The 21,203-nt window shown below is 47.1% G+C and overlaps 1 protein-coding gene across 4 annotated transcripts in view; it reads left to right on the top strand.

Moving 5' to 3' along the window:
- Tmtc4 (transmembrane O-mannosyltransferase targeting cadherins 4) overlaps positions 1 to 21,203 on the top strand; it is a 57,701-nt gene that overhangs the window by 23,298 nt on the left and 13,200 nt on the right. For 2 of the 4 annotated variants that reach the window (XM_060391660.1, XM_021644402.2), the window contains exons 6-13: positions 7,060 to 7,160; positions 10,514 to 10,606; positions 11,025 to 11,189; positions 12,506 to 12,708; positions 13,840 to 14,011; positions 14,425 to 14,556; positions 20,832 to 20,911; positions 21,035 to 21,142. In XM_060391660.1, the coding sequence (XP_060247643.1) occupies positions 7,060 to 7,160; positions 10,514 to 10,606; positions 11,025 to 11,189; positions 12,506 to 12,708; positions 13,840 to 14,011; positions 14,425 to 14,556; positions 20,832 to 20,911; positions 21,035 to 21,142 (1,054 nt within the window). Of the gene's footprint in view, positions 1 to 7,056; positions 7,161 to 10,513; positions 10,607 to 11,024; positions 11,190 to 12,505; positions 12,709 to 13,839; positions 14,012 to 14,424; positions 14,557 to 20,831; positions 20,912 to 21,034; positions 21,143 to 21,203 lie in introns of all 4 variants that reach the window. The other 2 variants (XM_060391658.1, XM_021644394.2) reach the window with 1 other exon arrangement.

The following is a 21,203-nucleotide window of genomic DNA, read 5'->3' as shown; positions in this document are numbered from 1 at the left end:
GCTGGTGGGAGCTTTCCCTTCACTTCTTTAGCGCTTGTGCCCGATGACCTAAGGGGTTGTGTCGTCTTGGGCTACAGAAGATAGACAATCTGCTATGGACTGAGGCGGGGCTTCCACGGTCTGGATCTTAAGCTGTTGCTGCTTGTGTTCTGCGTAATTGTCCTAGCGTGGTCTTCCTCGTGGCTGCAAATGGTTTTGTCATGCTCTCCTGCATCTCCTAAGCTTAAAATCTAGCAGTCTGGAGAGTCACGGCTGTGAACTCCAGTAAAGACACTTGACTAGTGCTGTGTTCAAATGTGAATTACCTTTCATAGGGAAACTATTTCTGCACAAAGATTATTCATAAGTATAACTGTTCTGGAGGCAACATTTGCTTTAAATTTACTTTTACAGTTTCTAACATTTGTTTCTCTCTAGATTTAAAATTAATCCATTTCCATATGCTTTTTGTATTACATATTTTTTAAAATTATCCTCTTATATGTTGGGCATACTTTCGTCCTGAAGAGTAGTTTGAAGGCTAAATTAAAAATGAAAAGATTTGACTTCTAACTGTATTTGTTCACACTGAGATTACTTTTTGGTATTATTGCATAATTGCATAAGAAATGTGGCAATATAAAAGACTCCTAATAAACATGAAACTAAAAGAAAGCATTAACTCGGTACTGTGTGCAAGGTGGCCTAGTATTTCTGTCCTGTACTGAAGTCCTCAGACTTGGAATGAGAGTTGTTAGTATTGGTTGCATGGTTTAAAACAGACACACAACATGAAGTCCACATTACCTGGTTAAAAAGTTGCCTATTGGCCTGATTAGAAGTAGGTGCTCTGACAAATCAGGATTAAAAGTAAATCTTAATTTAGGGAAATTTCGTGGATAAAATATACTAGACTGGGTTGTCCTAGAACTCAGAACCAATTTCTCAGTGTAAGTTTTTACCCTCCCCTGTAAGATAAGCATTTTTTGGCCAATGCTGTGTCTGTTGGTTGACCTGGGTTTATAATGCATAGGCATACTACATGTTTGTGAAGAAGACTCCCTTGATTTAAGTTATATGATTTTAGAGATTTACTTAACATATATATACACACACATATACATGCTCTTCTGCATCATAATATATATATATATACATGTATATATATATATATATATATATATATATATATATATATATACGTATATACACATACATGTGCCTGAGTGTATGTATACCTACCACATGCACGCGGGCACCTGTGTGCAAAGGCAGAGGGTCCCCTGAACTGTAGGTACAGGTGGCTTGTGAGGTGGCTGAAACGAAACCGGCGTTTTCTGGAAAAGCAACAAGTGGTCTTCACTATGGAGCCATCTTTCTGGGCCCAGGTGGTAGGGCTTTAAAAGGTGGGGGTTTCCAGTTTGGTTTCTGGAAGACCCCCAGCATATGTGCAAGCGTAGCCTACAGCTCCTGATAAAGTACTAGCAGCTCGTGGCAAGGGGTAGATGAGAGGACGCTGGATCGAAATCAGCAAGCTCATGTCATACTTTGCACAATTTTGGAAGTGTGGCTGGCATGCGGACAATGCACAGGGAGCTCCATGTGTGGGCTGAGACTGAGTATCTACGGACAGTGCCGTGCAGTAGAAAAAGAATAGGGGCACCCCTGTTCTTTTCAATTTTCTGGTATGTAAGTTACAGCAAGAAACAAATGGGCTGGGGATGTAGCATAGTTGGAGGTGCTTGCACACCATGCATAGAGTTCTGGGTTCAGGCCCCAGCTCCACAAGAACCAGGCCTATAATCGCAGCACTCGAGAGGGAAGCAGGAGGCCCAGGAATCGGCTCACCCTGCACTCCACGGTGAGTCGGAGGCTTGGATACTAACCGTCTCTTTAGGTGATGAGATGGATTACAATTTTATATAATTTTATATGGCATCAGTGTAAAATGTGAAATGTTTTCCCATGCAGGGTCGCAGTGTAGCATATCCCAGTGGGACTAGATAAAGTCCAAGTACTCGTTAGCGTTAATGATTTGCTTTAAGACAGGAGCAGCTCTGGAGTGTGGCTCTCTGAAGCCGTCAGCCAGGTTAACGACTGACCGCTGACCTTAAATTGCCACTAACTACAGAGGCAATGCCTAGTAGTAAATGGTGACTGGAGCCGAGGCAACGTGAGCAGACAGCGCTCAGAAGCCGCATCTTCTTCACCTGTAGGCTTTGTCCTGGGTATGTGATGTCCGAAGCTGAGGGAAGACTGCAGTGAAAGAAGTGTGAGTGGAGGAAGCAGGGGCTTTCTATGGCTGTGACAAAGCATGACTAAAGCAGCTTGGAGAGGAAAGGGTTTATTTCCGCTTGCACTTCCACATCACAGTCTCTGCAGCAGGCAGGAGGAGAAGGATCAGCGTGAGGTTAGAATGAAACTCTGCTCAGCCCAACTGTTGTAGCCGGTGCTGTACCCAGAGTTCTAGAATCTGGCCCAGATCATTTTACTTTAGCCATATTTAAGCCCAGCGCAATGTTGGAAAAAAGCAAGCAGATTACAGTTTACTCAGTCCCAAGTACACAACGCGTTACGGTGTGCTCACACTGAGAGTCTTACAAAGGATATCTGGCTTCTTTCACAAGAATGGGTACTGTTGGCTGAGACAGTGCCAAAGAGTTAGGGTCTAGGAACCGTGACTGAGGTAAATGTAATGCCTGTGGGTGTCAGGGTTGGCCTGGGCCCATGATAACATCAGAGTTACTTAGGCTGCTGGACAGCACAACTGACTTCACTGTAAGGATAGTTTTATGGCCTAAAAGCTGTGCTAAGGTTTAGGGGGGAAGGATCTGGGATAAGTAAAAAAAAAAAAAAAAAAAAATTCTGGAAGATATGGACAGAGCCTGTCTCAACAGACAGCAAAGGATCCCCAGGTTGTAAAACTACAACATTCTGGACATTCCAGGAAGAGCAGCTAAGCACCTCATTCCACTGAAGAGGTGAGTTGTGTGTTTAACTTTGCTGGCTTCTCCAGGGCCTACCTGTGTGCGCAGGCCTCCCGGCCTCCCTCGCTGAAGAAGGTCAGATCAGAAACTTAAGGCGGGAACCTGGAGGCAGGAGCTGAAGCGGGGACACTGAGATGAACACTGATGAACTCAGTCTTCATCCTGGGTTATTCCTCCTGCTGAGTCCTACAGCCATGACCACCGGCCCAGGGACAACACTGGCCCTCCCACAGCGATCACCAATCCAGACCTACCCAAACAGGCTCGCCTTCAGACCAACCCATGGAAGCATTCTCTCAGAGAAGACTCCGTCAGAACAGGTTGGCCTTGTGCCACGTTGACAGGAGCCAGCCAGCCCAGGGCGTGAGAGGTGTGTACAGTCCTGCCGTGGCCCCAGGGAAAGAGCTTGATTAAGCCGAAGGCTGTGTGTTCTGCTTGTTTTCACGCCTTCGTTGTGTTAGCTATCTGGAGGAGATAAATGGGACACGAGCCCTCCGATTTCACGTGTTGACAGGGTGACTTCAAGAGTTATCTTTTCCTGTGTTAACAAAGGACCTGGGGATTTGTTTCCTGTTATGCCCCCACAGGGGATGTTATATTTAAGTAAAACACAAAGTAATTCCACTTTTCTAGGAAGATAGAAAATGATCTGGGGATGTACTTTTGAAATTAAGAATTTGGAAAAATCATATGATGTTTAGTTGAAAAGTATGAAGTGAGAATGATTAATGTCAAATCCATGTATATGTAGGTGAAATAGAATTGATAGTTTTAATAATAAAAAAATAAAATCCAGGTAACATGCTGAGGTAGATCAGAGCAGAATAAGTGTATTGGCTCCTCTAGGACACTTAGGCTTAGGTTTAGTGGACACAAGTACAGTGAGATGAGGTTGGATTCAACGCCTTACGCTGAACTTGGACAAAGTCTCACGTCAGAATTCTGCTTAGTGAGTGGCTCTGGTAATGGTGGTGGGGTATTGGTATTACATGTATATAAGTCATTTTTTGTTTGCTAGAACTAGGTTAGTATGTAGTGGTTCTGGGAGAAGCGTTGACGTCCATGCCCTGGGCCGCCGGAACAGCTTGGAGCTAAACCATGAATTTTAGAAAGGCAAGCCTGTGCTCAGCATAAGGAATTACATTCCTAGTGGGCCAGAGCTTAAAAGTGAAACGGGCTGTGTTAGGAGTCAAGGCCAGGTGGCCCCCTGCTGGAAGCATCCTGAAAGGCTTCTCCTTCACCTACCCATGTGCTGCCACTCCAGCGCTGGCACCGGGTGCTGCTGCTCTGTGTTCAGTGCGGTTCTCAGCTGCTCCTCCAAGCCGAGCGGGTGCCGGCAGTGTAGCTGAATGCAAGGCTTCTACCAGGGCCTACAGAGCGTCCAGAAGGCCTGGGGACCACGTTAAAAGGGCCCATGGCTTGCTAGTTGCCATCCTCAGGATTCCTGACTCAAGAAGCCTAGGTGGGTTGTAATTGTGCAGTTTTTGCAAGATCTAAGCTCAGGCTCCAAAGCCTGAACCCTGAGTAGCACTGGTTTAGGGCAGTGGTTCCCGATAGGCATAATTCCCCTCAGCATGGTCATTTGGCAATGTCTGTAGCAGGGTTGCCTACTGAGTAGAAATGCATCTAAATCTGTGATGTGTAGCATTGTTCCCACAACAAAGTATCAAACAACCAAATGTCTAATGTTGAGAGATTCTCATCTGGGGTAATAACAGAAAATCCAGCGTCTATAAGACACCGAAGAATATCCCGGTGGATGGTGGGTTATGGTTATGGCAGTTTACAGACCACGGTTCCTCCTAACTTAATCTGAGGTGTCTGTCAGTTAGGGACACCTTCCCATCAGCAGTGAGACAGGCAGGCCACTTGCTGTTGTAGCTGCAGGAAAGCATGTGATTTTGGAAGGGAGGCTGCCTGGGAGAGCAGGGGTGTGGCTTCACAGCTTAAGTGACATTTGACAGCTCTATAAAAGGGTAGGATTTGCCAGAGGCGTACTTGCCCGAGGGAACAGGCAAGCAAAGCAAAGTGGGAATCTGTTGAGTTGGCTACTATGCCTGGGGTGGAATATGGATCATGGAAGCTAGAGGGTGCCAGGTGGCCGCAGCAGCAAGGCCACTAATGAAAGTCGCACTCACGAGGGCCACCCTCAGCCTGAAGGCAGCAGCAGGTGTCAGTCCTGGCAGAAAATGGTGCTGCTCACACTTTCGTGAACTTCCAAAGGCTTCTGCTGTCTGCAGGCCTCATCACCTTGACAGGTGCCTCAGCCGGGATCACCTCCAGTGCACTCCGGGTCTCAGTGGTTATTAGCAAGACATGAAAGATTCCCCTCCATCCTGGGGCTTTGCCAATCAGTCCTTGCTAAACAACAAGACTTCTAGCCAGTCAGGGTGTGCATCACCCACATGCTTACACACACACACGCACTTGTTACTGGCTTCTGGAGGTTGGCTTCTGGAGTGTTCAGTGAGAATCATGAATCATGGTGAGCCTTAGAAACTGGACTGCGTGCCTGGCACCTTTCACGCCAGAATGATTCACCAGCCACCCCTCTTGGCTGTTTCGTGAGGCCCCGTGGAGTCCCGTGATCTGACCTGAGGAAGTTGCAGTGGTTTCCATGCAGCGTTTCCAGCTGTGGTTTCCACACACGGCGAGTGATTCTGGCTGTGCTGGGGTCTTCTATGTACATACGGCTCAGGACTTGATTCTGCATGAAAAATGCAGCTTCCCCAGGCATTGGGCTCTCCCTCCCTCACTAAGAGCTGCCGTTAGTTTCTTATGTACTTTCTGGAGGGGTGTTTATACCAGATGGTATGAGGTAACTTACACCACACTGGCAAGTCACTTGCTCTAGTGCTTTTCTCTCATTTCCTGAGTTAGGTTCATTGCCCCATCGTACACATGAGGCAGTAAATGGAAGCAGCTTGCTGGGTGCTGGGCGTTAATAGTGAGAGGCAGAGATTTAAAGTTCTTGCAGATGCACCCAGACACACTAATGATTGGTTCCCACAAGAAAAGGCATTGTTTTTCACTTCTGTTCGCTTGTAAGGACTGAGGGCCAGGAACCTGCCTGTGACACTGTCTCCTTCCAGCTGTTTAGCTTTGGCCACTAGATTGCATTTTCTGCTGACCTCTGCCAGCCATGAGTGCACGCCTGCCTCCTCAGAAAGCAACTTAGTGACAACCAGCTGCCACCTCCGACTTCTCCGACTTGCTGTTGACGCCCCATAACAGTTGCAGCCCACACAGACCCAAGGCCTTTGCTTGTCCGCAGTGCTAGGCGAGATGAGCAGCCGCCAGGCACCCTTTGGTGGTAGGATCAGCAGCGCTGCACAGGAGCAGGCCCAGCCTGAGCACTGGTGGGCAGAGCCCAGTCCTTCTCCCTAGCCTAGCAGGCTGGAGATGTCTGAGCGCTCTGAACTGTTCGTGGAGGTGCTCTCCCTAGCCTAGCAGGCTGGAGATGTCTGAGCGCCCTGAACTGTCCGTGGAGGTGCTCTCCCTAGCCTAGCGGGCTGGAGATGTCTGAGCGCTCTGAACTGTTCGTGGAGGCGCTCTCCCTAGCCTAGCGGGCTCTGAACTGTCCGTGGAGGCGCTCTACCTAGCCTAGCGGGCTGGAGATGTCTGAGCGCTCTGAACTGTCCGTGGAGGCGCTCTCCCTAGCCTAGCGGGCTCTGAACTGTCCGTGGAGGCGCTCTCCCTAGCCTAGCGGGCTCTGAACTGTCCATGGAGGCGCTCTACCGGCAGCTGGGCTCTTTGCAGTCTCAGCGCTCTCGGCAGCACTGAGCACGGTTCCGCGGCGGTGGCAGGTGGGGGAGAAGGAACTTGCTCCACGAGGACTCTGGGTTATGGCAGCTTTGTGGACAGAGCTTACTTACAATGCTTCTCAAGGCCTTGACATGGGACATATGTCCTGTTCGGAGGGCATTGTCCAGCCTGAGCGCAGAAACGCACATTGGCCCACTGGGGACCAATAGTTTGGTCCAAATTAAGGTTTCAGATAGTGATTCCGTGCATGAATGCTTGGAATTTTAGTTCCTGGTGCTGGCAAGGTGGAACATAAAACATGACTTATGTGTTTGTCTCTTCCCAGCAGATAACAAGGAGGGAGCACATTCTTCCACCTTCTGGGTGTTGCTGAGTATCTTTCTGGGAGCAGTGGCCATGCTGTGCAAAGAACAAGGAATCACTGTGCTGGTAAGAACTCAGACACAGATAGGGTCTGTATTTTGTGTACATCTGTTCCTTCCAAGAGAGACACTGTTGGCCAGCCCACCCCTGTGGCCTCTTCTGCTTCTGTGTGCCATCCCCAGCCGGAGGTTTTAGCCTTTTCTGGACCAATGGTCTTGGCTGCCACAATGCCAGTGTTTTAGATGGAGAGCTGACAGGTTGTTCTGTCCATGACTTGTGAATGGTGAGAATTGACCAATGGGAATTTCTTAGGGAGAGGAGCATGGTTCCTTCTTGCAGAGTCCCTTAGAAAAAGATGAAAGAATGGCTTGAGTTTCCTGGGGCATGCTCAGACTTAGTGGTCCTGCACACAGCAAAGACCTTGACCAGCCACTGAAACCTTCTAGGCCCCCACACACTTGGCTTTTTCTCTCACTCAAAATGAGACTTGAGACACCTTGACCTGAGTAAGAGTACTAGTCCAATTCGGGCTCATTGTGCTTTTGTGGTGCCTGCTAGGCAAGCACTGATCCACTGAACTGAATCCTCAGCCCAGGTTTCTTCAACAGTCACAGCCCATTTCCACCCAAAACATTTTACACAACCCAGGGTATATGAAATAGGTATATAAGATAGGCTTACAGATCAAGCATTTACTGATAACATCATATTTTTGTACCAATTCTCTGGTATGACATAACTTTACCATCTATTAAATGAAGTAAATTTGCATGCCATGAGGTGGATATAGTTATTTGTCTAAGAAAATCTAATCCAACAAAACACTAATTTGATACTTCAATGCTTTTGAGTGATAGGAAAAGATTGAAAGTGTTGATTTTCCGTAGTTAAACCGTTGTGTTTCTGTAAGAGCAGAGGACTCGTGTAAAGAAACTAATCATGGCGTGCAGAAGCCCACAGTCTCAGCCAGGGTGTTCAGGCACTGTGTGGGGTGATGGCGTGCCCCGTGCCAAGGGTGTGTGCTATGTGTTTGGAATACTGACCTCAGTGGGGCTGCACAGTGGACCCTGGATGGGGGCCACTACAAACACCTTCCATTCATCAGATGTTTTGGATTTTGACTTAATTTTTGGTTATCTTGTGTTCAGAAACTTTGACGTTGCCAGGTTTTTATGGTTAATTGCGTGGTCTCACATGGGATCCTGACCCGCAGTTTAAAGCCTTGGCCTAGTTAGTCGAGTGTTTAGAAAGGTGTAGAGCCAGTGAGATGGCTCAGCAGGTACTGGTGACTGCTGCCAGTCTGATGACCTGAGTTTGAGCCTTGAAACCCACATGATAGAAGGAGAGGACTGATTCTCATTACCTGTCCTCTGCCATCCATCCCAAACAGATTTTTCAAAGGCTTTTTCTGTTCTTCATTACACATGTCACAGTTCTGAGAACCGAAGCTTCCATTTGTATATATAGGACGTATATCATCTTCAGTCAGTTGTAGGCTACATTCTATTTCGTAAAATAGACATGAAGTTGTGTTCGTAGAGCGAGCTCAGTGAGTCTGTTAGAACCAGTCTTTAAATGACATGTGCATGCTAGTGAGCCAAGTGTTGAGGGTGCTCTGTTGTGCTCAGCTTCCACTGCCAGAGCTGAGGTGGGCAGGAGAGGGCTCCCTACACAGCAGGCACAGCACGCCTTGGTCTGATCTGAGTCAGAGCGACAGAGATGCATTAAATATATATCCATCCATCCATCCATCCATCCATCCCCTCCATCCCCACACACACACACAGCCCTGGTTGGCCTTGTGTCATTACAGGAAAACGTGGAATCTGGGGTATGAGCCAGAAAGGACCAGCAGCCTGGGCAGCTGCCTCGTCATCCCCAGAGCTTGTTAGACCAGGGTCTCCGCTCCTTCTCAGGCCTGCTGAGCTTATCACACTATCCAGGTCTGCTCCAGAGTTTGTTAACACATTAGAAGCACTAAAGATTAGGTTGAACTGAAATGAACTAGGAGCATCTTGAGGCTGCCTCTAACTTGGATGGAAAAGTGAGTACCAATCTTGTATTGGGCTCCGTGCCCCTGATCACATGGCCGAGGATAAACAGCATGAGACAGAGTAGCAGCAGATAGAGCTCCCGTCTTCTGGAAAGCAGTGTATAGTTAAGCAGAGACTCTCTGTGACCCATGATGATCGACTGTCACGTTAGTGGGTAAAATCAGGATTCTTGGCTATGTTTAACCCGGCAGTGGCCTGTGAATTGGATAATTAGTGACTCCTTGCATTTGTGGGAGAGAGTTAAGCAGGGGTGTCAGCCTTGCTCTGGAAACCACAAATTAGCACTGGCTTCTGATGATTCCTCATCTTCCTTGCTCTAAAACCCCGTATTAAAAAAGAGCCCTGTCACTAGGGGCAGCTTCACCCGACACTCAGACTCTTTTGTACAGACTGGGCAGGGGTTCCAGCAGGTGAGAGTGACATGTACAGGAAACCATCCACAGAGTAAAGATGAGGTCCAAGGCCTAACTATACTTTGAATAGCTGCCAAAGCAGAGGGTGCCCGTGGAGCTGCTAGTGTGGGCGGAGTCACACTACCTCTGGTAGCCACCAGAGGTCACGTAGGTCATTTGTTGTTCACCTAACAGTAGTGGGTGGTTCTAATAGTGTCTGAGGAGGCTTACTTGTGCACACATTAGCATCTTTAATGTGCAGTGTGCAGAGTTTCTCTAGACAGCTAAGTTACAGCCACCGGTAAGGGGACACAAAGAGAAGAGAGTCCAGCTTTTAGATTTTAGACTCTAGCTCCAGAAGAGTGTGGTCATTCTTCCCAGGCTCCATTTGCTTCCCACGTGACCCTACTCACCTTGAATTCTCTCCTCCAAGGGGCGCTCTGGAGAATGGAGTCCAGCTGTGTGCCCAGGGAGCTCTACCCGAGAGAGCCAGGGCTCCCTCAGAGACTGACGTGTTTGACCATTCCCCAGGCCCCAGTGAGCCCACTGAAGTTTAGGTATAAGGCAGGGTTGGCAGGATTGATGGCTGCCTTTCTCTTTTTATGCTTACTTACTGCCCAGGCAGCTGACCACTCTGTTTCAGTTACAGACAAGGAATAGCAGAAACAAAAACTTCTGGGGAGCTTCTGATGGGAGCCCCAGAGTTTTAGCTATTCTAAATCGCACAGTGCTGCTACATTACATGTAGGCTGTGAGATCATTGCTGCCAGGGACTCCCTAGATTAGCACTGGTAGAATCCGTCCTGTGGATTAGGTTCATCTAAACACTTGTTGTTCTTTCTAAGTACCTGGGAGTTGGTCTGTGGTCATCTTCAAGTTTCTTGTCTGGGTTAAATAATGAAAATGTGACTATGGTTTCTGCCCTGTCGAAGCCAGGCTCCCTCCAGACTAACTGTGAGGCTTTGATTCTTAGGGCTTGAACGCTGTGTTTGATATCCTGGTGACAGGCAAATTCAACATTCTGGTAGCTGTCCGGAAGGTGCTACATAAGGACAAGTCATTAGAGGTGAGCTATGTTCTTCATCTTGAGCCTAGACATGGAAAATGGCAACTAGCAGTCTCTTTAAAAATGCTGTTTTTCGAATCTTTCTTAAGATTTGAACTCTCGAGTGGGCAGCTGTTTAGTGCACTGTGTCCGTTATACTTGGATTTGATTTGTTTACTTATTTTGCAGTGCTGGGATTAAACCCCAGGCCTCGTTCTAGGCAAGCGCCCTATCATTAACCTGTTCCTCCAGCCCTTTTCTTACGTTTTATTTTTGAACCCGGTCTTACTGGCTTGCCTAGGCTGGACTTGAACTCAGCCCCCAGGAGACCGTGTGGGCCGACGTGGCTGGCCTCTTGTCTTAGCCCCTAAGTGCTTGGATTACCCACTAGGCTTTAGTGAAAATCTTCAACTAAAGGAACTTTGTGGTGTCCTTTCAGAACATTGGTGTGCTCAGGAATGGAGGCCTCCTCTTCCGAATGACCTTGCTCACCCTCGGAGGCACGGGGATGCTTTACGTACGCTGGGCCATCATGGGTACAGGCCCACCGGCATTCACTGAGGTGGACAACCCAGCCTCCTTTGCTGATAGCATGCTAGTTAGGGTAAGTGTTGAGCTGGATCTTCTCAATTACTTCCTCTCGCTTTCAACCTGTAGACTAGCAGTTCTCAGCCTGTAGGCCGTGGCCCTTTCTGAGGGGTCTCCTAAGACAGTTGGAAAATAGATTTTACACCACAGTCCATAACAGTGGCAACATGACAGTCATAAAGCAGCAATGGAAATAATTTTGTGATTGGGGGTCACGGCAACCCTAGGAGCTGTATTAAAGGATTGCAGCCGTAGGACGGTTGAGAACCGTGGCTTTTTACACTTCATCCTTCCCCATCTTCTCCCACCCACCACCGTATTCACAAGTGCCTAATAAATGCGCACACCCATGTTTGCTGTTGTTACGGTTCTGAAGCTGACTTGTCATTACACAGTTGGGAAGACTGTGTGTTGGCTTCTTATGTAGTTATCTCTTGCTCTCCATGGACAATTAGTTTCAAGATCCCCCCCCCAATTCCAAAATCCAGGGGTGTTTGAGCCTCTTTGATTATGTAAAGTAGTTACATATAACCTGTTCCCATCTCCCTAAGCTCACAAGTCTCTCGGCTTCTATACTGTGCCTGACACAACTCCTGCTCTTTGTTACATGATACAGTGAAGTACGCTGCCCACCAAGCTTAAGCTTTGGGTTTTGAAACTTTCTGGAATTTGTTTCTTCCAAATATTTTCAGCATGTGGTTAAATTCAGGTTTGCTGAATCTGTGGATTCAGGCCCCCAGAGAGAACTACCGCCATAACTCCTTTTGTGGACAGAAGGGAGGGCTGCCCTTCTATAGTGATGGCCGTCTTCCTAATGTGCTTTCTGACCCCATTTCTGTAGCTGCACGGGAACCTGGCATGACTGAATTAAGACAAATGTAGTAGCACAGTGCTCCTGAAGAGTCTGACAGTATCGAGAGTATTCGCCTGTGTCCCTATAAGCAAGGATCTCTAGCCCCAGGTTCTCAGTGTGTGCTTTCCAGAGAGAAATCAGGCGGCTGTATAGGGAGGGCTGGGCTTTTAAATTGTTAGGTCCCTGGTGACAGCAGGCCTCACATTGACCGTGGCAGAGGCATTAGATAACCCTGAGTAAATGAGCCAGAAATATAAGTAACATCTGCATTGGCTGAAGTATTAAAATTCTAAAATCTGCTCGAAGTTGATAAATTACAGATTACAGCCTATCCGCAGAACACAAATGGGCAGTATTTTATTTTTACACAACTGCTCCCTGGAACAGACGCTCATGACTGCCTCGGAAGTGAAGTTAGGATATGCATGTTCTTTCAAGTTCGACATCAAGGACGTGTTTGTTTTTCTTTTGACTGACAGGCCATAAACTATAATTACTACTATTCATTGAATGCCTGGCTGCTGCTGTGTCCCTGGTGGCTGTGTTTTGATTGGTCAATGGGCTGCATCCCCCTCATTAAGTCAGTTGGTGACTGGAGGGTAATTGCTCTAGCGGCACTTTGGCTCTGCCTAATTGGCCTAATATTCCAAGCCCTGTGCGCTGAAGATAGCTGCAAGAGAAGGTAAGAGGCAGCAATTTTAACTGCTACAGAATCATCCTGCTAAACCCAGCACCCGTCACTTTTAACAACTCTGTGCATATCTAAGGACACTTGTTCTAAGTTATGGCAACCACCAAGTAGGAATCTACGGCTAGCTTCAGCTGGTGCGGAGGGAAGTTGGAGGAGCAGTGGGCATGACCGCCAGGTGCCACCCCCAGTTCCTGCGCAGTACTTCCCCTCTGTTAAGCACTAAAGTATAATTTATGCTCAGAACAGAGAGTGCAGTTCGTGTGTTGGGCCCATTACTTCACAGTTCTCCGTCAGAGAAGTCCTTGCGAGTTTCGTGCTGGTCCTTTCTGTTGTCCAGCACAAATTAACTTGCTGCCCTGAAGAGATACGATACCTTCCCAGCAGATAAAAGGATCTTATGCGAAGCGTTATTGAGAAAATAATTGGGGAAAACAAACATGCTCTGACAATGAAAACTGTAGGAGGATTTCCACAAAGCCTAGGTGACAGTCCTTGTGGCGTTTCTCAAAACACATGGATGCTTTGCGCTTACCTTAGCTTCTGAAGAGCAACAGCTTCCGTCCAGTTCATTTGTATGTGTGAAACAGGATTTAAAACTAAAGTGCTGTGAGTCACGGGCTCCCAGAGGAAGCTCGGGATGTGGCCTCACTGCCTCACTTACACCACCGTATCACACGAGACACGGAAATGTGCATCTGGATGAGTTTCACCGCACAGCGAGTTTGTGCTCAAGTGGTTCCCACATAAAATGTCAGTTTCTTTGGAATTTTACAATGTTTAATCTATTTCAGTATTTGTTCATGTTAGGAAAGTGTAAGTGGTGTGTGTGTGCATGTGTGTGTGTGTGTGTGTGTGTGTGTGTGTGTGTGTGTTGGGGTGGGGTGGGGTCATCCATTAAAAACTACATGGATCTATTTGGGACCAGTGTTCACTACTCAAGAAATAGATTAAATGTTGTCTGGCATATGATTTGGATGTTTTTCCTGTGTGCTGGCTGCTAAGTATTTTGCTCTGTGCTGCCTCCACTGATGACTTTATCTTTGCTAACATCTTTTCTAAATTGGCGGTAAGAAACAAGGCACTTTTCTTGAGAAGTCTAAAAGCAACCATTTCATCTTCCAGAACCCTTACTCTGGGTTTGGGATTCCTTGTGATCCCCTTTCTTCCTGCAAGCAACCTGTTCTTCCGAGTGGGCTTCGTGGTCGCGGAGCGCGTCCTGTACCTCCCGAGCGCGGGCTTCTGTGTTCTGCTCACCTTTGGCTTCGGAGCCCTAAGCAGACACACAAAGAAAAAGGTACCAGGGTGGGGGGGGGCTGGGGCGATGATTCGGTGCGTGAGAGACTCGCTGTGCAAGCATGCAGGCTGAGCTGGAACCATAGCATCGGTGTGAAACTCTGCGTTGGCTTTGCCCGTAACCCTGAGCTTGGGAGCGCCAAGCCAGGCAGATCCTGGGAACTCACTGTGTAGCCAGCCTAGCAGAGGTAACCAGCTCCAGGTTCAGTGAGTGGCCCTGTGTGAAGAAGGAAGGTGAGGGGGAAGGCGCTTGGTGTCCTCGTGTGGCCTCTACGTGGGCACAGGAGGGTGCACCCGAGTGCATGTTCTCCATATATGCACACACCAAAAAGAAAACAGCGCAGCTCAGAGTGCTGCCACAAAGAACCCTAGCCACCGCATAGCTCACTCATGACATCTGCCTACTCCGTTCAGAAACCAGTTGCCGCCATCATCCTGGGCATTCTGCTCATCAACACGCTGAGATGTGTGGTTCGCAGCGGCGAGTGGCGGAGTGAAGACCGGCTCTTCCAAAGTGCCCTGTCCGTGTGTCCCCTCAACGCGAAGGTACCTTGCCACCAGGTTCCTCTTCAGAGCACTTCACTGGGGAATGTTGAAAGACTTCAGTGGATGAGAGTGTTCACCAGGGAGCAGTGACCAGTGTTACTTGGGGGAGGGGGGTTAGTGTAATTTTTTTCAGTGAGTTAAGATTAATTACACTTAGCTTAAAAACAATTACTAAATTCAGAAGAAATCATTGAAACCAAACAGTATCCATAGGCTGGTTTGTGCAAACGTGTGCCCACCTGCCAGGTGCTGTTGTCACCCCCTTTGCAGATGCTGGAGTCTGGGATGACGCACCTCCAGGCAGGGGACAGCTCCCATCTTCATCTTTTAGAGCGCACCTTTCAGAATCCACGCTCTGGTGATGGGAGAGCCGGCCGTCGGCTGTAGTGTGAAGGTAGCAATACTTATGGATAGGACTGGAAGTTTAAGTCGCAATGCAATTCACATGCAATTCACCCTGAGATCTCTGCCTGGTGGTGCCTCTTGCCAGATTAGATAAGCATGGATGTGTGTGCTGTAAAATTGGCAGTTTTTTTGTTGGAGGGATCTAGTGGGGATTTACCTCACTTGTACATTTGGTTAAATCTGAGCTTTCCGCTTACTCAGCCATGCAAGCTCTCAGTTCTATGCCTGCGTGCTAGCTTTCTTGATCATAACAGTGGTCAGCACATAGTAGGTGCTTGGGAAATGTTAATTTTGTGTTATTTGACTTCACGGTACATTAAGAAGAGAATTCTGTTTGCTAGGGTTGGGCCAAGACTTTAGGGTAGAAGTCTCTCCTGTTTAGAGTACAGATTATTGTGTTGTCTGAAGCTGTCTTAGCTCACTGATTGGCATTGCTTGGAAAGTACAAATGTTACCTCTCTGAGGTTTTCAGTTCTATGTTCTGTATTAAAGAAAGCAATGATTTGAGACAAAGTTACATAAATAAAACTAATGAGCTTCACATCTTACTATGACCCCAGAGTGAAGACAAGTCTATAACGCCGTGACCCCTTGTCCTTCGTTGTTTGTTTGCTTTTTCTTTTTTGGTTGAAACATTTCACTCATGTTTTATTGTTGAGATGTCTTAGAAAAAGTGATTTCCTTCAAGTTTTTATCTTTGTTTTCCTGATATGTCACGCTCTGTTGTTAATTAACTTCAGTGGTGGTTTAATTTCATAGACATGAGATTCCACTCACATTTATGTCTCCACAGGGACAGCACTAACTGCCATTCTGCTTATGTAGATTCTCGCTGTTGCTAATTCCAGTCTACACAGGGCTTTATAATTAATCCTATTGTTTTTCTGCTAAGGACTTAGAGGGCATTTCTTTATTTTGCCAGTTTGGAGAAACAGGCATAGAAAAGGGAAGCTGGTACTATTTGTGTGAGTAATTTTCGTGGTGTTTTGGTGTGCCCAAGTGACCATAGTAAACAATGGACATGGGATATATTTGTTCTCTGAGCTTGAACATCTTCTCAGCATGTGAACTGAGCCACAGTAGGCTGGAAAACAGGATTCACACATGGGCATCACTCAGGTCACAAGCATATATGTTTCTCTTCTTAACTTGGGGTGCACATAAAGACCTCAAGTGCTGTGATAATCATTCTTTTCCAGAGCTTTTCTCAATGATGCTGCCATTTCATGTAAGCATGATAAAGTTCCCGATTGTATATAGAGTATTTCTCTATACACTCAGGTGTTGAATTGTCTTCCTCTTTTTTTTCAAAAAGCTCTGTTGCTCTCAGAGAGGAAGGCTCTCTTTTGAAAACTGCCGCGTCCTTTCGATCACTTTCCAGGGGATTTGTTTTCTGCTCTGGTCTCTGCTCAGTAGCTTCTGAATATTAAGTAAGCAGTTGGCACCTGGCTACTGTTCAGACCCAGATATATAAGCTGAGACTCCTTTTTTTTTTTTTATATTGGGCTATCAGTAGGTAGTGCTGGTCTTGAGCCTGCATTTAAATTACCCACAGTGCCTTGCATGTGGTAAGTGCCTAATATTAATGTTTGAATTGGGCCAAATGGAGATTGTGTTCATCAAGCCTACCTTGCGTGAGACTCCAGGTACTGAATATTGGCAGTCATTTTCATTTTCAAGGCTGAGACGTGTGCTGCCTTTAATATCAGCCCCACGACACAGTCCCAAGAGTGACCAGATCGTGTGCCGCCCCAAGGTATTTCCTGAAGGATGATCACTGAATTTTTGTGTGTTTAAACATTTTAGGTTTGGCGATCTTCAAGATCTTCAACCTCGGCAGAATATTTGAAACAGTTTCTAAAACAATGATATTAAGAGTGCCTTTTGTTGTGGTCCCTGTTACTTTTTTCACATGTGTATGTCATTTGGTGGCAGTGGATGTTTTAATCTGGCTTCATTGTCTCAGCATATGAGGTGCAAAGGCTGGGGGAAAGTTGGGTAAATGGGAGCTTTCCCTCTTTTATTTACTGTGGTAACAAAGTCACTAATTTTCTAACCACTACTAGAAGTGGCCTGTTGTGAGGTTTGTGTTCTCCGTGTTTGGCCCAATCTAGGCAGCTATTTTCTTTTCACAAAATTCCCTGTCCAATCCACAGAGTGAGGATGTGTTTTTAATTTTGAACTGCCTTCGAGGCCTGAATCATATTTCTAACTCATTCCATTTAAATCGCTGCTGTCAGGCTTTTCACTCTGTCCTCTCCCTTGGAATTCTGGCCTGGCATCCTGAGTGTCTGGCAGAACCCTGGCCATGCTGCAGAGGGCAGCTGAACTCTTTTTGAGAGTGGTTTACAGAGAGAACAAAATTTACCCCAAACAAAGGAAAGCAGCAGGAGTTTGTGGGCAGGAGAGGCTAGAGTCGTATTGACATCTGAGTAGAGACTGTGTCTGTGTTCTGGGGACCAGGGGGACATCTTTCTTGGTGGCGTCCTCTATCTAGCTTTTTGTTCTGTGCATGGAGTGGGATAATCTTCACAAATACCAAGGCCTGCTCTGGCAACAGCATTTACCAGACTACTTCCAACCTGTAATGTAAGAATGAAAATGCCTTTGAGCGGATAGCATTGTGGTCCAGGAAGTTTCTGTCACACTGTGGTGTGTGTGTGTGTGTGTGTGTGTGTGTGTATGTGTGTATCTTATAAGAGAGGTGGTGTTCAGGAGTACACAATACATCAACCTAGTATTTCTCTGCTTAGGATTTCTTTCGTTGAATTAGGCAAATATAAATAGCTACTTTAAAGTTGACTTTGTGAAAGGAATCTGCAACGCGTGTGCTTTTAGAATGCCACGCTGCCCCAACCATTCCAGAAATGCAAGAGTATCTGCAGCAGTGCTGTAACTGGGCTGAGACGGAGGGCAGGACGGGTTCCTTTCCAGGATGCAGGGCGCCACTCCTGCTGGGCTGCATTTAGGCTGTTGCTGTTTCAGGAGTCAGCCGAATGCTTGAGTGCCCAGGTTGCTGCAGCACAACGCCTGACAGCATCAGCCTGCAGCCATGGAGACATGTTTTCAAGGCTGGAAGTCCCCCGAGGAAGGTGTCGGCAAGGTTGCTTCCTGCTGCAGTCTCTCCCCTTTGTGTTGTCAATGGCTGTCTGGCAGTGACAATTTTGGAATTTGGGTTTCTTTAAAAAAAAAAAAAAAAAACATCAAGATTATGAGAATATGGTTTTGTTTTAATCCCAGGTTGGGGGATATGGGGCTTCTTCGAAGCAGCTATGATTTGCCTCATGCTCTAACAGAGCCATGATTTTGCCAGCTGCACTTGGGTGATGTTTGGAATTCTGGCAATTTTTCAGAGCATATATAAATGCTAGGGCCCTGAGCCCTGGTGTTGGTGGCTTGTTGGTTGTTGGTGGTCACTCTTTGTTGACGTTAAGTGGTCAAAGCAAAGAAGAAACAACAGCAAGAAGAAATTAGATATCCTGACAGTGAAGATCACACTTGCCCCAAGGAACTCCATGCCCCTGTTCAACAGAAAGTAGTCTAACGATAATGTCCCCTCCTCAACCCCTAACGGTATTCAGGGATCACTTTCCTTTCCTCTCTATCTTATCTGGTGTTAGGTCGAAAGGGAAGAATAAAAAGGGTGGAGAAGGGGTGAAGAGAGAAAACCCACCAAGTAGCAAACGCCGGTTACACCGTCTCCTCACTGCGTTCTTGTGTGGTCGTCATTTCTTTCTGCACCCAGTCAGACTGGATTGGGGTCCCCTGTGTGACCACACCTGACGTTTCTCTGTAGTATATTCTGAGCCCATGTGTAACTGAGAAAATGCTCTGCGTTCGCCTCCTAGGTGTCCTCTTCCCAAGGTGGTTAAGAATTTCTCATTGAGTCCTCTTTATCTTCTTTGCAAATGGCTTCTGTACTCCTTAGCCATTATCTCATATTCTCCTTCATTCTTAGTAAACATGAAACTCCCATCATATAAATTAACCTTTTTAAGACAAACAGGATGAGTCAGTATGTGAAGGTGTTTGCTGCCAGGCCTCAGCTGAGGCTTGATGAAGACATGAGGCTTTGTAAGGAGAGAGGCTTGACCGGGCACCCTGTGGTAAACCAGCAGTGACCTTCTCTGAGGGCAATGCCAGGACTCGCAGCTCACCCCTACTGTCCTGTCATGATACTCTTCACTGTGTTTTGAGTTCTCACAGGGGCACCCCCACTCCATACCTCACAATCTCTCTTCTAAACTGTGAGCAAAGTGTATATTTGCATTAAAAATTAGCAGCCTGTTCGGGGCTGGAGAGATGGCTCAGTGGTCCAGAGGACCCAGGTTCCCAGCACCCACATGGTGGCTCACACCTGTCTGTAACTCCAGTTCCAGGGAACCTGACACCACCATACAGATGTACATACAAGCAAAACATGAATGTACATTTAAAAAGAGAAGCAGCCTGTGACATTCTGTTAGAGCAGAAGGAAACAGTAAGCCAGGGTAGAGAAGAGACACGGAGACGGGGAAGCTGGGTGGAGTATGAAGACAGCAGAGAGGTGTGTGCTCACCAGCAAACACCTAGAAGACAGAAGTCAGGCTGGAAGAGCCTCTCCCTCGGCCTGGACTTTAGGAGTGAGATTGGCAGCGTGGTGTGAAGCCCCAGCTTTCCGCACCTTGTCATGACAGCCCAAGGACACTATTCTGGCCTTGTTGCTTCCAAGCAGTGCCTCACCAACCTGCCATTGCCTAGCTGACCATAGTGCTGGCCACCCCAAGTTCCTGTCCTCAGCACCGCAGGACCTGAGCCTCTTGTCCCTGAACTCCGCCTGGGCTACCTCCTCTTCCCAGAGCATCCTCCATGGCAAACTTTTCCTGGTAGCTACTGCAGATCCCAGGCAGGAAATCCACCCACAGAACATAACTACTCCTACACACCCTTGAAGCCTGTGCAGTGGCACAGATCCTGAGGCAGAAGGTTAGTCATTAGCCAGGGGTGCTGTGAGGCAGACTGGGCTTCTGTTGTCCTGTTGACCCAGCTGCTGGCACAGTGCCTTACCCAGTCAATCATTAATTGCTGCCAGAAGGATGTGGGATGGCAGGGGTTATTTGGTGCCCTCTTACTTTAAACTGCCATGAGAGAACACTGGGGTTTAAACACCATATATGTACTTCTCAGTATTCTGGAGGTTACGAAACCCACAGTGAAGGCACCTGTGGATGGCGGTGCCTAGAAAGAACCCTCTTCTAGTCCAGGAACAGCCATCTTTCAGAGAGGCCCTCCCATAACAAAGAAAGTGGGGGGCTCCACCTTTATTCACCTTCTGCAATTAGGAGTTGGGATGCCATTGTAAGAATGTGGGGCGGGGACAGAAACATCCTGCTCATGATTCAGGAAGCAAAATGCTTTCAGTGCTACCAGAGGAACAGGCCAGACCAGCAAGGGCTGGATTTAGGGAAAGGTGATAGAATTACCTCTGACTCGGGTCTGTAGATGACTGACTTGTGATCTCAGCTCTGAGATGCATGAGAGAGGAAGATATGGAGCTTTCCAGAGGAGCCTAGTGTTGTGACTTCCTGGTTTCCTCTGGGGTGATAGAGCCATTTTCCTTCCTGTCATATTTTACAGCCGTGTCTGCCTGTTACCTCCATGACTTGTGGTCTGTTCTCACAGATTCTTACATAAGCCTGTTACCCTTCCACCAGGAGGGCTTTTTAGTTCTGGAGAGTGCTGTTTGTGTTTTTGTTTGTTTGTTTTTTGTTTGTTTGTTTGTTTGTTTTAAATCCCTTTCCCTTCTGTCTTCAGTTAGAAGATGCGATAAGTTGTCTGGCTCAGAAAAAAGAAGTCTGTGCTGATGGCCGCATTGTCACCTGTGTTTTCAGGTTCACTACAACATTGGCAAAAACCTGGCTGATCAAGGCAACCAAACAGCGGCCATCAGATATTACCGAGAAGCAGTCAGGTACACACATGTATGAGTGGAGTGTCACTTCCTGCAATGCCTGCCAGTCTCTGCTGAGTTCCAAGTGTTGGCTGGAAACAACTGAGCAGTAACAATCTGTTTGGCCTCTCTCTCCACTTCCAGATTAAATCCCAAGTATGTTCATGCCATGAATAACCTTGGGAATATCCTAAAAGAAAGGAATGAGCTACAAGAAGCTGAAGAGATGCTGTCCATGGCTGTCCAAATACAGTAAGCATTTTTCTCTCTTCTCCTCTCCTCTCTTCTCCCCTCACTTCTCCTCCCCTTATTC

The sequence above is a fragment of the Meriones unguiculatus genome, chromosome 9 (genome assembly GCF_030254825.1).
Source record: "Meriones unguiculatus strain TT.TT164.6M chromosome 9, Bangor_MerUng_6.1, whole genome shotgun sequence".
In the NCBI taxonomy this organism is placed as follows: Eukaryota; Metazoa; Chordata; class Mammalia; order Rodentia; family Muridae; genus Meriones; species Meriones unguiculatus.
Note: the sequence above shows the minus strand (reverse complement) of the source record. Positions and strands in the feature narration are given on the sequence as shown.